The sequence below is a fragment of the Diadema antillarum genome, unplaced genomic scaffold (genome assembly GCF_040938485.1).
Source record: "Diadema antillarum isolate AM-2024a unplaced genomic scaffold, OU_Dant_1.0 scf00000226, whole genome shotgun sequence".
Lineage (NCBI taxonomy): Eukaryota > Metazoa > Echinodermata > Echinoidea > Diadematoida > Diadematidae > Diadema > Diadema antillarum.
The window spans coordinates 746741-763917 of NW_027271115.1; the positions used below are offsets into that span (position 1 = coordinate 746741).

The 17177-nt window shown below is 38.7% G+C and overlaps 1 protein-coding gene across 1 annotated transcript; it reads right to left on the reverse strand.

The window, feature by feature from the left end:
- Positions 1–892: 892 nt before the first annotated feature.
- LOC139724695 (uncharacterized) lies at positions 893–16788 on the reverse strand. The gene is made up of 7 exons (XM_071635818.1): positions 16693–16788; positions 12111–12193; positions 10417–10590; positions 9599–9748; positions 6655–6748; positions 4928–5246; positions 893–3104 (listed from the first exon to the last, which is right to left on the reverse strand). The coding sequence occupies exons 1-7, from the start codon at positions 16697–16699 to the stop codon at positions 2930–2932; spliced, it is 1002 nt and encodes a 333-aa protein (XP_071491919.1). The 5' UTR covers positions 16700–16788; the 3' UTR covers positions 893–2929.
- Between the last annotated feature and the right edge of the window lie 389 nt (positions 16789–17177).

Consider the following 17177-nt stretch of genomic DNA (forward strand, 5'->3'; position numbering starts at 1 on the left):
ACATGAACAATATAATTGTTTGTACAACTCTGTACAAACATCAGTTTTAGTAGACTATCAGTACAGAAGTGTGTTTTTCATCTTACAGAGGGCAATGGGACAGTTCTCTGTCACAATGCATCTTCTGCCACATAAAGCTATCCTCATACACTGTACTTGGTAGATATTTAACACACAAACCCACAAGTTTAAATAGTCTACATAAAGACTAGGAACCAGTTTCTGAACTCTTACGACTCTTCAGCTATTATTACTACGAACATGAAAAACCTGTTTCTACGTTGGATACATAAAGAAACCTTACAAAACTACATTGCTGACTTGGTCCCAAGTGTCATTGTGTATTATTCATTGTGAACAATACTGTGCGTATATAAACAAGCCCTGAAATATTTTTCAAAAATCACATAAAATGAGGATTTTTTGCAGCTGATTGTCTTCATGAACACACACAAAATGTAGTACAGTACCGGTATATGCTAAATCATAAAATCGAATGTTAGCTGTAGTGCTCACCCCACAAACTACTCTATACTCCTCCAGTGCAGATTATGAAATCATTATGAAATTCTTACAAACAATACATCAATATAGTAAATACATGGCGTGTTCAGCTTTTTACAGAGGGCACATAAAATCTCCACTGCTACTCACACAAAACATGATACAAAGTACATGTTTTTCCAATTGAAGTGCCTGCCTGTATCTAATACCACTGATAGTGCACCTTGCATCACACTAAAAACTCCAGTAGAACATACATTGTACTGACCTACAGCTGTATACAATAATGCTTTTACCTTTCCACAATTTGTGCTAGGCAGCTGTCATTCTCTCCTGTACTGTAGTAGAACATACATTGTACTGACCTACAGCTCGAACACTCCTAAAGTGAACCAAGCCCAAAGTGGAAAACTTCCCACTGAGCTCCAAAAGGGTACCAAAAGTTCGCATGTGAAGAATTTGCGTAACATGTACACATGTCATAATGCAAATAGTTCATTCTCTTTGTTCGGGACATCTGTAAGTAGTTTAAACATTCCAAGTGAATGACCCTCTTGCTACAAAATGTGTGACCTCCTCTGAAAATAACTCGTGAGGTACGCTTTCTCAACAGAGCGCTCGAACACTCCAAATCTGGCACAGTTCAGTATGTTACGCTTTAGTTCAGTTCACTTTGGTTTGCTTTAGAGTGCTCAAACACACCCAAGATGAACAATATTGATATGATATCAATGTGAGATTGTGTTTATAGTAGGGATCTGAGATAATCCCACCAACTCTTGGAGAGTCTTACAACAATTAGCCCTATGTGAGATATCATCTTTGAACACAAATATAGAATAAACACATACGCATGACTGAGGTACACATATGTGCAACACATGTAGCAAATATGCAACACATAAAACTGATACTCGGTGCACATACATAAACAAAAAATACAAAGAGAAAAGAGATAGACCGAGAGAAATGTCCAATGTATTACACAGTGTTTCCTAAATAGTACATTTGCCATTTAGCCATGTTTTTGCCTTTTTTTTTCTTTCTCTCTGACTCTCTCTTGTGTTTATTGTATGACATTTAAACAACCGATACATACTGGGTTCCAAATCTACATTTAGTGTGCAAATGATCTTCACACATGTATACCTGCTTTTGTCTCATCACATACTTTACTATACATACAGTCAACCTCGCCAAAGGGACCAGAACAAAAAAGAAAAAAAGAAAAAAAAAAGAAAAGAAAATCCTTTGCTTACACATGAGTTATCGCATTTAATACCCATACAAAGGTACAACATTTTCCTTCACTTAGCCAATTTTTTGACTTGTGCAAGGTTGACTTAGGCGAGGTAGACTGCATCTTTGTCTGATATTGTTGTTGCTTTTAGTTTGATATTTTGAGAACTCTGTTGTTAAAATGGCAACTGGTACTTCCTAATCTGTCTTCCTGAGAGCAGATCAGTTTTTCTAATGTGCCACTGCTATACTGTAAAAGTGGTTTCTTTTGCGTACAGATACTTTCGCGGTTTCCATCGGTGCCGACTTTTTCGCGTGTGTTTAAATTCGTGGTCGGCAAAAACTGTTTTATTTTGAACATGAAAACCCAAACTATAATCCAATTATTCTTTTATTTATTAAATAGAAATTAAAATTAAATGCAGGCTTACCTGAAATCCCGTCTCTCGAGTACTTTATAACATGCTTGTACCTACATTGCACAGTATCGCTGTGTGTGTGTTGACCATCAATACACTCAATGCACAGAATCTTTGTGTGTGCATGTGCGCAATAGCGTAACAAGCGGCGAGTTCAAAACATTTCCGTGCGTGGTTAATTTGCGCGACTTTTCAAAACATTTTCGCGTGATGTTAAATTCGCGGTTCAACCTCAAAGCGCGAAAAGCGCGAAAACAAAACCATCGCGAAAGAAACCACTTTTACAGTAATCAAAACCAGCACAAATTTTCAACCAAAAAGAATAATAACATAAAAGAGAAATAAGTAATGCATAATTCATTTCCTATCATCTTGCAAAATATGACATAAATTCACATTAGACTATACAATTCAAATCACTGTGGACCACAACTACCCATGTGAGTAGAAAAACATTGGAGAAAAAAGTATTTTAAACCTCTCAGCTTTGTGATGCCCAATTTGAGCTAGGAGGATCCAAAGCATCACACTAAGTTTTTGAGATGTACAGATGAATGAATGGACAAGACAATCTCACAACAAATTGATCTCTTGCACCTCATGGACCGAAGAGTGTCGGAGAAAATATCTAGTGGTGAGGTGGTCCCTCAATTAAAGTTCAATCTTTGCCACCACAATACAGAAGGGCATCTTTGTCATTGTTTAGCCACGACTCTGCACAGATGAAGCTGAGGGGAACACTGGAGATGTTGGTGGAGAATTTTGACTCAAGCCTTTGAGTCTGGGAGGTCTGTGACACGGTCTTCCTTGTGCTCGCCGAGAGGAATCCCCTCTGGGTGGGGAAGGGAGACCAGAGAGGAGGAGGAGGCCTGGGAGAGTGGGATGGTCTGCTGTGATGAAGGCATACTTCGAGATGTAGCTGTGTGCTTCTCAGATGAGTCTCTGCAGTAGAGAGAAAGAGACATCTAAAGGTCTCTTACATGCGAACAGATTCCCACATGCTAAAGATTGAAAGAAGAAAATCTTCAAAATATGCAAAACAATTACAATTGGTATCTGATCTGAAATTTCCAAAGGGGAGGGGTTTTCAAACTCCACTCAGGGGTCCATGCAGGAAGACTGCCCCACCCAAAAAGAGCATATGTTATATCAATCTCGAACAAAACAATAGTCTCTCTTAATTCAAAGAAATGTATGTCCAGCCTCTAAATGGGTGTGCTTTGTACACAAATTCATACCTCCAGCTACCTACTTTTTATCAACCTAGCAATACAACTTTTCATGAAGTTTCCACATTCATTTGAATATCCTTGGTACAGCAAAGCAATGGGGTTATGGAAGGGTTCATTATATTTGCAGGTTAGGGAACCTTATCTTTTCAATCAGCATGTAATCACTGTTGGGACAGAGACTTCACCTTCACCTTTACCGTAGTACCAAATAAGTAAAGTAACTAAACAAGTTAGATTCCCTGTCAGGGCAAATCTTTTTAACCTACTGTGAAAGAAGTCATGACAATCATTTAGTTCAAACGTGTTATCTTGACCTTGACACCTACACATGTACATGTACACCTTGCATATTTCTGGCCTATCAAGTAAAACTCATGGCATGCAATCAAACATGACTGATAAAAAGGATATACACTGTAAAATGGGTTTATTAAAGAATGTAGGCAAAAAGAAGCAGAGAAATGAGTCACGGTGCTCTCTTTATTTTTCTGCATGGAAGTACAAAACATGCGCAGCAAAAAAGCATACATGTAACTGCATGGCACGTTATCCTATGGCAGACTACCGATTGCTCTGTGCAGCTAGCCGTGCGTGAAGGCACAAATCCAAACAATCCCTTTGATTTACACTGTCTTCTGCACAGCCGATAGATGAGCAGCCCTGTTGTTTTGAAATGCAAAGTTTTACCACCTGATATCATAGTTCATAGACCAATTGAAAAAAAAAATGCACAGAAGTAAGTTTGTGATGTTAGTGGAGATGCAGCATGCTCTCAGGCACTCACGATGTTGTGCCACTGTACACTGTAACTACCCTCGAGTGCGCGTGATGCAGCGCATCACACTCTAATCTTTGCATGATGTCATTAAGCTAGGTGAATTTAAAAAAAAAAAAAACATACTCGAGACTTGTACAGCATAGCGTTGATTATACAGCTGTACATGGAATGCAAAGGCAAGCCATTCATGAACTGTAGGAATGACAGTCCATTGCCATATGGTGAGATTGACACAGAGTACAACTTGCACTGCAGGAGAATTGAAGATTTCAGGGAAGTATGTTCCTTGCCCTTCTTGTGGGACTGCATGCCACATTCCAGATTATCTCCATAACAATGGGAATAGCAAAAACGGGCAAATCACTCATTAATCATGACTGCTTGACTGGATTTCCATATTTCATGATTTTGCACACACACACACACACATGCATAAAAATAAAAGAAGTTACATGCATGTGCACATTACATTTCCAATTTGTTAAAAGTTCATGTTTATTTTGAGCGGTTCCATCTATGATGTTGGAAGTGCCTTCAACCCTTTGCTGCCACTGTATGACAGAGTTTTAGTCAGTACAGTACCGAAGTGATGATGTCACAGTTGTTTGCTATAGCTTGGGCTGCAACCAGGTGCACGCATAAACACTCGGGGCCAGGTAAGGTTGGTTTAGAACCAGTTTCCGTGGCCATGTATGGCTATGGCATCACACTTTGATACTCCATGACAATTGTTGATCAGCTATCAGTGGACTCACTTCTTTGATTTTTTCTTGCTCTTCTCCTGGTTCACCTTGTCCAAGGCTGCTGCAGCGGTCAAGGCATTCAGGTCCATCTGAGGTACTCCACCCAGCCCCATAGGACCTGCTCCCATGCCCAGGAGACCCTGCATTGAGAATTGCTGCTGCAGTCCCCTGTCAAAGGCCCGGGGGTCAATACCCGGTGGCATAGCAGACGGAGGGAGCCCAAGACCCCCCGTAGGAGAAAGCAGGACAGGGTGATGGTGGTGGTGTGGGGAGAGGAGAGAGTGAGGGGAGGGCAGAGATGGCTGCTGTGGGTCGTGTGGAGAGGTCAAACCTGTGGCAGAGAATATGTACAGTAGAACACTGAAAATATATTACACAAATACAGAACAATTTGTCAAATTGTACATCATTAAAACAGCATAATGTAACTAATACCAAGACAGTATGTCTTCTAACAAAGAAAATACCTGTACAATGTAACCTAGAATGTCAGTAATGGGGTAAAAGGGAACAAGTTACAGATTACTGAGATTACAAAATGTGGACAAAAACCATAGTCGTTTGAATGTTGGTAAAGCAACACTGGACATCAAGTCAGTCATCAAGTCAGTACCGTAAATAGCAGGGTATTAACCACACCCCCTTTTTTTGGCCATCAGGGAAAAAATGACAGTCCACCAAGAAGCACATATATTGCCATGTACTGTAAAAGTGGTTTCTTTCGCGCATAGAAACTTTTGCGGTTTCCATCGGTGCGGACTTTTTCGCATGTGTTTGAATTCGCGGTCGGTAATGATAGCGTTGTACAAGCGACAAGTTCAAACCATTTTCGCGTGATGTTAAATTCGCGGTTCAACCTCAAAGCGCGAAAATAAAACCTTCGCAAAAGAAACCACTTTTACAGTAACAGGTGGGGATACTGCTGACATGTTGGTTGAATTGAGTGAAATCTTTGGGGGGAGACAATGTGTTGATTTTTGTGCCATAAAAAAGAAGGAAATATACAGTAGAATGACAAACAAAAAGGACATTATTTCAAACATTGACACTGAACATTGTCTGCACACTTTATGCAAACATTCAGTACGTATTAGCTGTAACAGTGTATAAACCACACCCTGAATTTTGACTTTTTCCAGAGGGGAAAAAAAAGTGTGGTTAATATACCATTACTTACAGTACGATACATGAATATCACGATCATGTGTACTTCTTTAGCTTGTTTGTTTTGGACATGACATTAACTGATTTCATGCATTCTTTATTGAAAGAGAAACACGACTCATCAAAATGTATCAAGGGCACAATCTCTGGGACAAAGTCAATGCCTTCGTACAAATGCAAGAAAATCCATTTCTGAAACTGTTGCGTCTCTTTGAACTTCAAAAGAGTGAAGAATACAACAAAATGTACATGGTAGTCATACATAAGAAAGATTACAATTTGAAATATCACTGGTCAGTATGAAAGATAGAATACTGACAGTCACACTGCATTGACTATAGATCTACCTAATCTACTTAATTTCATATCACTGATCTGCAATCAAAAGTGATTTCACAAGAATAATTCGCCAACTACAGATATACATAGATGGCTACATAGTACTTGGATATTATGTTTTCCTTAACGTACACATGGTACCTTAGGACTAGCACTAATCTGACTTGTAGTGGGTACAGGTCTGTGGAATACAGCAACTACCTCAATATTCTCTGAGGAGGGGGAACTGACCCAACAGTGGATCAAGGAGGGCTTACCTGGAACAGTCATAGTAGGTGGCTGAGAAATAGGCAGTCCTTCGGCAGCTTTGCGCATGAGTTCCGCCAGGAGCTATTCATCATGAAAGTAAAGAAAGGAGGTTTCGCTTAAGTTTCACTCAGGTTTCAACTTAACACTATCAATAAATAAACAATAAGACAAGAAAGACTACAAACTGTTTTTATTTCCCAAAGGTGCACAGTTGATGCAACCTTGCATACTAAATCTGCTGTCACATGTCAATCTTTGACACTGTTTAAGCTATAATCTGCACAAGGCTATTTCGGGCCACCATGGTTCAACAGAGAGGGAGATGACTGTGCCTGCAATTCTCTTAGATATCTTAACCAAGAACAAAAAAACAACATGATAGTACTGCTTTGCTCTTACATGGAGAAAACAAGAAAAAACAATTTTGTTTTCTTTATTCCTGGCTGATGAAACAATCAAAAACATTTTCAACTATCTTCTATGCTGTCAGGAAAGGCATAATTTGAAAATACGAGCTTTTTTCTGCATCAGCCATCTCTAGGACTAATTTAGAGTAAACAACTTGCCAAAAGGAACTTGGTGCATTCTGTTTAGTACCTCCAATATCCTTACAATACCTTAGAGGAAACAGGTTAACCATTATTCTTGTGAACATTTACTTAAACATTACATGTATGGCATTTATTTCCTAATGTCAATAAGGAAGCTATAATCATTGACAGCAAATACTGGACATGTATGAAGAAATGAGTCATTCCCCAAGCTGCAGACCTTCACCTCCCCACGGACATGAATTTAAGGGCAAGTCCAAGATAACACGCGCGTTACGTATGGGACATTCAGAGACTTTTATGACCTGAAAAATAGTGTTAATGGCTTTTGATCATATCAAACTTTATCATGGTGATTGATATCTAGGAGAAGTATAATCATGCAAAAAATGGAGAAAAATGACCTTCACAATTATATTCTAGAAGAGAAAATATGTGCCGTTACGTATGGGACCAGAAAAATTTTGTTTTTTTGAACATTTTTTTCAACCTCAAAACTCTCTGAAAGTATTTCATTCTACAACTTGTAACTCACTGTGATGAAAGTCACAACACTCAAGATTATCATAGGTAAGTTTCGTGTCATTAGGTAAAAAGCTCTAATTACAGGTTCTAATTAAAGACAGACATGACGTGTTACGTATGGGACAGTTACGTATGGGACAGTTTGTCCCCCATTCATTTAGTGTGTGAAGATCATGTTTATGGGTATTTTGCACAATTATTGAAGTAAAATCAGTTGAAACTACTCAAATACTGATCCAGATTGTCAAGGAAACAATATTCCCCAAATATTCACCATCCTAATCATATTCAATCATATTTTTATATTTTTATGACCAACCTGAGAATGCATGCCCTTTGTCCCCCATTCGTTTAGTGTGTGGAGAGACACATTTATGGGTATTTTGCAAAATAATTTTGCAAAATACCCATAAACAAATTTTTGCATAATTATTGAAATGGAATCAGTTGAAACTACTCAAATACTGATCCAGATTGACAAGGGAACAATATTCCTCAAATATTTACCATCATAATCATATTTAATCATATTCTATATTTTCATGACCAACCTGAGAGTGGGGTATGCCCTATTTTTATCAGGATAGTTACTACTGAAAAATTGAATAGTGAAGTGTTTACTTTCATTGATGAAGGGCAGTTTGCCATTTCGTTTCAATAAAAAACAACTTGACACAAGAAATATTAATTTTTATGAATAAGCAATACCTGCTGCGTGGAACCCCAGTGATCGAGTAGATATATGATGTCTGTCTAGCAGTCAGGTCATTGATTCGAGTCACACCTCGTATGTATACCCATGAATTTTGTCGTGGCTATTATTGAAACCTGAATAAGGACAATTTGTGTATCACTTGCAATAAAAAAAAATCATTTTACTTTATATTCTTTTTAAATATTTATATCACAACCATTTCAAATTGGATCTCCATCACTAAACTTTGAATTCCTCTAGTCTTAGGACTGTATGCTCTTTAGTAATTCATATAATTGGTTTCCAATCATCTCATTAAATGTTGAAAACTGAATCCCCATTTCTACAAAAAATTATACCATCCCTTTAATGCTGTTTTTTCATTGTGTATTTTGCCATTTTCCCCTCCCCCTTTCTGAAAATTGTTCAGTCAAGTACATGTATTGTTTAAAGTGTCTATAACTCAAAAAGTGGCGACAATGTTGGGATGCTTTCTTCAGGATGATTGACCATTTGTGTACTGAGAGACTTTCCCAGCTAGCTACATGCATTCACATGCATTATGTATGAGGATGTCCCATACGTAACGCATTTGTCCCATATGTAACATTATTTCAATGCCTTATAAAAAATATTCCTTTTACTGTTTTTTTCTTTTTTCTGTGGTATTTAATTTCTCTAAACAATAAATTAGAACTTTCCAAAAGGGCATTAATATAACCTTAGCAATTTCAGAAAAAACCTAAAAAAATGACCTCAATTTGTTACGTATGGGACATCTCATGATAGGACACAAGGTAATTTGCGTAATCATTTGCATAATCCCTAAATTTTCATACCAAGTTAAACTATTTGATGAACTTCTTATGTCCACATATTAATCAAATATCATTTGCTTTCCTTTGAATTAATATGAATTTTTATAAATGTCCCATACGTAATGCTGTGTTTCACATTTATGCAAATGAAGCCCTTGAAATTTGCATAAATTTACGTATTGTAATTTTTTCCTCCATGGAAATCAAAACTTCAACTCATAAGCTTCAAAATGATACCAAACATGTCAATATTGAGCAAAGATAAAATTTTGCCTTCTGAGGGGACCTTATCTTGGACTTGCCCATAACCATTTCATCTTGCTACCTAAGTGAGACTACTTACTGGCAGCTGTTCGTGCAGGGCCTGTGGTGGAGAGTGCAGTTCATGTGGGAGGGGAGTTCGATTGCCACCAAGCAGGGCTGTGCCCTGTAGTCTCTTGGCAGGCTTTTTCTTGGGTCGACGCTTTTTCTTTACAACCTTCTTCTCTTGCTCCTACACATCATGCAGACAAATATGCAAAAGACTTTAATATTCGGAAAGAGATTGTGTGTCATGTTGATTGCCTGAAATGTGTCAAAGTGAAACTGCTGCAAATATCTAAATATTTTGTCTTGTGGAAATCTACATCAAACCTTTTTCTCCTGTTCCTATAAGTCATGCGAAAACACTTGCAAAGACATACATTCAAAAACAGAATGTACTATCATGTTCATTCAGTGAAATGCGCCCAAACAAAAGTACTGCAAACACAGAAGACTTTGTGAGGAAAAACGATTTCATGAATTTCCCTCCTTTCAGAACTAGCACAAAAACATAAGAACATGCAAATAAAATATCGTGGCAAAATTGAATCATGTACTGTACATGCTTTCACTTGCACAACTTTAAAAAAGTTCACCAAATTGGCCTACAGCAAAAAACAAAACAAAACAATACAAACAAACAAACAAACAATATTTAGCAAAACCAATAATGCAAAAATTGCCATCTATTCAGTAAGTTATGACATGTTTATTAGCCCGCTGAAGACAAGTCTCGAGTATACTCGGGCAAGTGTCTACGGGAAATGCGTGTTGTAGCAAAATCAGCTTGTCCTCAATGGGTTAATCAAGAATCTGAGAACTGTCAATTCTACTCTAGTGATGATGAAGCCAACTCACTTTCTTGGTCTCCTTACTACTGTCCTCTGATGACAGAGTGGAGTCTGAGTCTGTACCGGGGTCAATGACCCTCTCATACTGGAGTAGGCGGTCAAGGAGGAAGTTCTTGTCCCTGGAAATCTTCAGCAGCTTTCGCTGAGCCCTCCGCAGCTCCTCCTGAAAACATTCTTGTTCCTGGGTGAGGACAAGAGGTATCAGCCTATGTAGATAGGGGTCTTGCTTTTTTTCCCCTTCAAAATATGCCTGTCTAATTACTCTCTTATTTCAAATACAATTATTTACCCACTGTTATCAAGTGAACTGTTGTGAACACTTGTGTACAACTTTTACAAGTCTATTTTGTTCTTGCTTACATGTATGTTGTCTTTTCTTCCTCATAGAAAGCTTTGTCCATGACTGTTTTTTATGACAGGGAACAAACGTTTATTAACACCAACACTGGTGAAGCTGAGACACGTCTCAAAAGAATTATCCAGAAAACAATGGTTTTGACATCTATGGAGCCCTTTGTTCAATTCTGCAACAAATAATGTACACAATTCTAAATCTAGCAAAACATCACTTCTTCTCATATGGCACAATGTTCCTAAGTAGTTAATACCATTTGCTGACTATTGCTAGTCTGTGGCTAACCGCGAGGGATTGGTATCATTCGCTCATTTCTTGCAAATGCAAAAATAATGTACACAATTCTACATCAAGCACAACATCACTTCTTCTCATATGGCACAATGTTCCTAGTTGATACCATTTGCTGACTATTGCTAGTCTGTGGCTAACCGCGAGGGGTTGGTATCATTCGCTCATTTCTTGCAAATGCAAAAATAATGTACACAATTCTACATCAAGCACAACATCACTTCTTCTCATATGGCACAATGTTCCTAGTTGATACCATTTGCTGACTATTGCTAGTCTGTGGCTAACCGCGAGGGGTTGGTATCATTCGCTCATTTCTTGCAAATGCAAATGTATGTTTAAAATTTGTGAATGACCTGACTTATCAGGATCATTTCTCCCATTTGAATACTGTGAGTACAGGTAGGCCTAATGTTTCCAATATTACAAAATTTGATAAAATCAAATTGTCTGACATTACACTTCAACAATCACTGCACATGGTAACAGACAGCTGAACATATCACAAGACATTCTCATACTCCTGAAATCAGCTCTGCTTCACAAGATTACACGCACTTACTATTTAAAATTTCATATACCAGGTATACTGTAAAACGAGGAATTTTCGCGTGCATTTTAATTTCGCGAATTTCGCGAGCGCCAAAATTCGCGAAATTAAAATGCACACGAAAGCTTTTGTCTACACTACATGCATTGAATGCCAGTAGCAATTCGCGAAAATTTCATGCCACGAAAAAGGCTGTCGGCTCCAATACGCGAAAATTTCATGCCGCGAATATATCATGTTTTACAGTATTACGCATGACTGGTACCTACAATAGGTACATGTATGACTGACTTCCTGGTTTTGAAGTCACTAGCCAGAGACACAATCTAGAATGGTGCAACTATTACAGTGAAAGAATATACTTGTTGTTTCTCCAAGTTATACATTTCTGCAAAAAGCAGCAAAAGGGCTTGTTTAGCAATGAAACAAGAACAAGACTTATTAGTCATCTTAATCCTTATGGCACTTATGGTAAGCATTTACTTCAGTGACCTCTTCTACTTACATAAATCAGGAATCTCATTTTCCTCTTCAATGAGCGATACTTTTCTTTGAAGTTCACCTCCTCTACCCTCGGTGCTTGTTCTCCTGTGATGAAATAATCATGATGGAAAAATCAAAATAATGCTGCTGACCTCATTATTGCTACACCAGTGTATGGAAATAATCAGAGCAAGAGCATGAAAAATATGCAGCTGTAATGTTCATTTATCACAAAGAACAAAATGCCAATTTATCCCTTTTGCAACTCTGGAAATTAGATTCCTTTCTGGTATATTGTAGAGGTCAATAATTCATCTCTCTCCTCAGAATGATAAAACTTACATGTAAAACTTCTTTCTGGATGGTGTACACTAGTACTCCACAACTTCTTTGAAGAATACATGTCTGAAACTCTGAGCATGTGACAATACAAACTGTATATCTAATTTGATTGATGTAGAGTGCAGTATCATATCAATAGAAATTAAAAGCTTTTATAAGCTATTGTAAGTCATATAATAAACTGGAAAACTGTGCAATTCAAGGCTTTGATGACAAACTTTTAATTTCTTAAAAGCAACTGGCACAATGTATGACTACAGGTAAAAATTATGTTTTAGTTTGGAATATGTGCACTCCCGTTATAACGAAGTGCTCGGGAGCGGCAGTTTTCTTTCGTTATAACGAAATTTCGTTATAACGAAATTTCGTTATAACCGAACAAATACAATATATAACAAAAACAAGGAAACCACGGATATATATCATATTCTGTTTGCTGAATACTCATCATACACTGGAAAGCTATGTGAAATGGGATGGGATTATTGTATTACAATATTATACGCAAGTTCCCCTCAGAAACTGTGCTTGACACAAGGAGAGAACACACAGTGGTGTGAAGTGTTCGCCTGTGTAGAGACGCTATAAATGCTTGTTCCGCTACGTATTTTCGAAAGCTATTTGTATTTCGTTATAACGGAGCACATTTCTTTTGTTTTTCTTTGTCAGTGGCTCTCGGAAAAGACTTCGTTATCACGGAAATTTCGCTATAATCGTGTTCGTTATAAATGAATTTTGTACCATAGACTTTAATGGTGTTAATTTTGGGACCAGAAGTTTTACTTCGTTATAATGAAATTTCGTTATAACCGTTGTTCGTTGTAACGGGAGTGCACTGTATGTGAAATGACAGACTCTCCATGTGCAAGTAGTTGTTTGTGTACAACATGTACAATGGTTTGTAACATCATCATGAGATTTTTTTTCTTCCTGGTAAGTGGCGGCAATGAACAAGGCGATTACCAGTATTACATATGTTCTTCTATACATTACTAACTCTTCGGCAAAGACATGTAGGACAGTTCAAGTCTTACTGGATCACCACTAGCTTTGAGAGAGCAGTTGGAGGAACATGTCATGGTATTTTAGATTTTAATACAATTTGCCAAGAGAGATATTACACAATTAGCACTGAGTTGGCTAGAACAAGAACAAGTGACAATTACACTGTATGGATCATGCATTTTGCCATTCTTGTCCCAGATATTATTCCCAACAGAATTTCTACAGCCATATTGGCTCATTTTAAACTTAATTTTGATCAATCTGCATCATCTTCTTGATTTGCAGTTACGCTTGTGCAAATCCAGAGCTCAAAGTGCGACGTCCTTTCCAGGGAGTCCAGGGCACGCTTAAGGGCCCTGGACTGGAAGCTCTTAAGTCTTGGGTCCTTTCTGGTGCTACCTTTTTGTGCTATCTTAGCCTTAATTTTCTAATGTATGACAATACTAAAGTTTGGCATGACAAAGCTAGACCTTCTGTGGGAGAAAATACATTTTATGAGGGAGATACACAGCCAGAGCAGGAGACATTCAAACTCAAGCGGGAGATTTTAGAGTACGTGTACAGCTGTAGCTACCAACTAACACTTTATTACAGAAGCTACAGAGTGAAGGGCAATCATTCCAAATTTTGCGGGGGGGGGGGGGGGGGGGGGGGGGTAATGCAGATATGGGTGTTAGATCTACTTATTATGAATAATTACAATTATACAAAGTCAGTAATTTTCTTTGTTCTGCTCTCAGTCAGCAATGATCACGGTCATGGGTCAGTGCATAGGGTAGACAAAAAAATCCGTCTGTCCGGAGGAGTTTTTTTGTAAAGTTTCTTTTTAGAACTAGCCTACAATCATTTTTTGACATCCAGAACATATCCCCGACGACCAGATATTATTTATAGATTGATCTTTTGGTCAATGCATACTGTACCTGTAGCTACACCTGTAGCTGTAGTACTAGTACAGTATTCATCGCATAATCGGGACAGGTTGGGAGTAGCAAACACGGCCCCTTTAAGCGAGGTGCCCGATTTCGCGATGAGTACTCACCATACACTAACGGCATACGACATGTAATGTAGTGCACACACACACACACACACACACACACACACACATGCATACTGACGTACTGTACATGTACATGAATACACAACACGCTACCCCTCGGCGCGACCCTCCAGCTCTCCCTGCATTCTCGCAATGATGTAGAGTAATCTCAACCGGGTTCGATTCTTCTGTCAAACACGCATGTACACGTAATCAATGTCAGCTCATAGTCTAGGGGTGGTATTCTGAAATCCTTCCTAGGAAGAAATTTCTTCCTAAGTCAGGATTTTTTCCTAAGTGGTATTCTGAAAATCTTCCTAAGTTTCTCCCTAAGTAGACCTAGGAAGAAACTTAGGAAGGGGGAGGGAATATGCAAATTTCTGACTTAGGAAGAAGTTGGTATTCTAGAATGCACTAAGGAAAGAATTTTAGGAAAATATTTAGGAAAGCTCCACCCCTGTCCTAAGTACGTTGTTAAGAATAGCAAACTGCAAGCATCGTGATAGGCGCGCTTGTCAGTCATTGCGCGCACATGTACTTTGATGCGCGAAATGAGCGTGAGAAAGGGGACATGCCGCGCACTCGTATATTTGACCTTACGTCATAGTAATATGCGATTGTCATTGGCAGACATCGGTTAGTTCCTTATGATACGGCATTTCGTATTGGCTTAGGAAAGGACGTGGGCGGGAATAAGGATGGCCTAATTTGCATTAAGAAGTGCCTAGGAAGAAATTTCAGAATACCAATTTTGTCTTTCCTAGGCACTTCCTAAGTTTCTGACTTAGGAAGAAACTTAGGAAGAAACTTAGGAAGATTTTCAGAATACCACCCCAGATTCATAACACGTTATGTATTCGCACATACATTGAACCCTTCTCATCTTTCACGCTCTCCCTCCCACTCTCTCCCCCATTTCACTGAATACGTAACTGTTCATAGCCCTCATTTCAATCACGTAACTTTTGCCCAGTCACAACTGAGGAAGATTGTGACGTACACACAGATCACAGTGTACAGCTGTATTGAAAGATGAAACCAAAGACAGTACTAGATAACAAGATACGAAGGCGCGCGATAACAATGGACTTTGCCCTCAGAGTGTATGACTGAGATTAAACAACGCACACAGCCTGGGCTGTATGAGCGAGGCATGTTTTTTATTGGATGTGAGTCGAGTAGGAATTGCAAGCGAGCACATGGCTTTGCTTATGTAGGGGAGAAGAATGTTCGCGAAGGCATGTGCTTTGCAATGGCATGGATACTTATACACGGCGCTTTCGTGGCTATGCATGTACATGTACTGGATGGACGGAGGTCAAAACACACCAATCCGAAGCTTGCTTTGTAAGTTTGTTGTAAACGACAACTGATACGGAATCTTTGAAATATTGTTGTGGTATTTTGGTAGATTTTTTGTGTAAAATATTAACAAAATCAAAGATCGCTTGAAGAAAAATTGTCCCGTTTATCAGAGGTCCCCGCCCGATTATCCAGTGAAAATAACGTGCGTTGGAAATGTTTCTGGGAAGCGTATATCATTTAAGCGAGGATCCCGATTATCAGATGCCCGATTATGCGATGAATACTGTACTAGCATTAGTGACTAGTATGACAGCATCACAACATTTACAGTTGTATTAACATTAATACATGTAGTCTAGACTCTATATAAGGGTTTTCTGCTCCTGACGTCTCTTTTTGTCTTGTTACATTAGCTCTAACAGTAACACTAACAGTTAGTTGTCTAGATCTATTTATCATTGACATTCCAATGTCTTTTGCCACAGAACTGACGTCCGGTTCATGAGTGACAAACAGAGCATTACAAACATTGCAAATAATAAAAGACTGAAAAATACAACAAAAGGAATGAGAGTGTATATTGAGACCCCTAAAACCCAAGATAGCCAGGAAATGATAACAATAAAAAAAAGTCGGCAATCGCTTGAAATGATGGCGTGGTTATGGCTCGTATATTAAACACTATTAAACTACAGTATCACTAATCAGTCAGCAGGGTCAGTGCTGCGTAAACGTTAGTGGGTTATGGTTCCCGGTCAGGTCCGGGCGGGTACGCGGGTCATGCCGGGCCGGATAAACCTGCGGTAGTAAAGACAATCACACTCACCCTAACTAAACTAGGAAAGAGCCTAGACAAGCAAGAAAATGAGTTTCAAAAAAGATACAAAAGAACCATGAACATATTAATTACCTGGCATACTGTTGATAGGTTGCAGAGACAGTTAAAGCGCACAAAAATACTGGCAGGCGGTTTTGAGTACCCAGTCACAGTATTGCCGAAGTATTCTATAAATGCACAAGAATGAAACACAGTTTCGTACGTTGACGCTATATAACTGCATGCATGTCGATATGTACTGTGTGGCATAGCGCTTTCGATCCAAACGCAATGGGCATTGTACGGAACTACCGTGCCGTACGGTTGTAGTTTGTAGCTGTGTTTGCTGCCCCCAACGTTGATATCCGTACATTATTGGCATCCACGTTTGATAGAGAGCCAAATAGCACGGAACAAAACAAGGGCCGCAAGCCGCGGAACCGGGGAGGGTTTTTTGGCATGGAAAAACAGAAAAGAAAAACATTTTGACAAAATTCCAACCCTACCCTATGGCCACTCAGCTCACACATCTTATGCGGCCAGTGGAAAACATAGGAAGCCTGCCGGTACTCAATAAC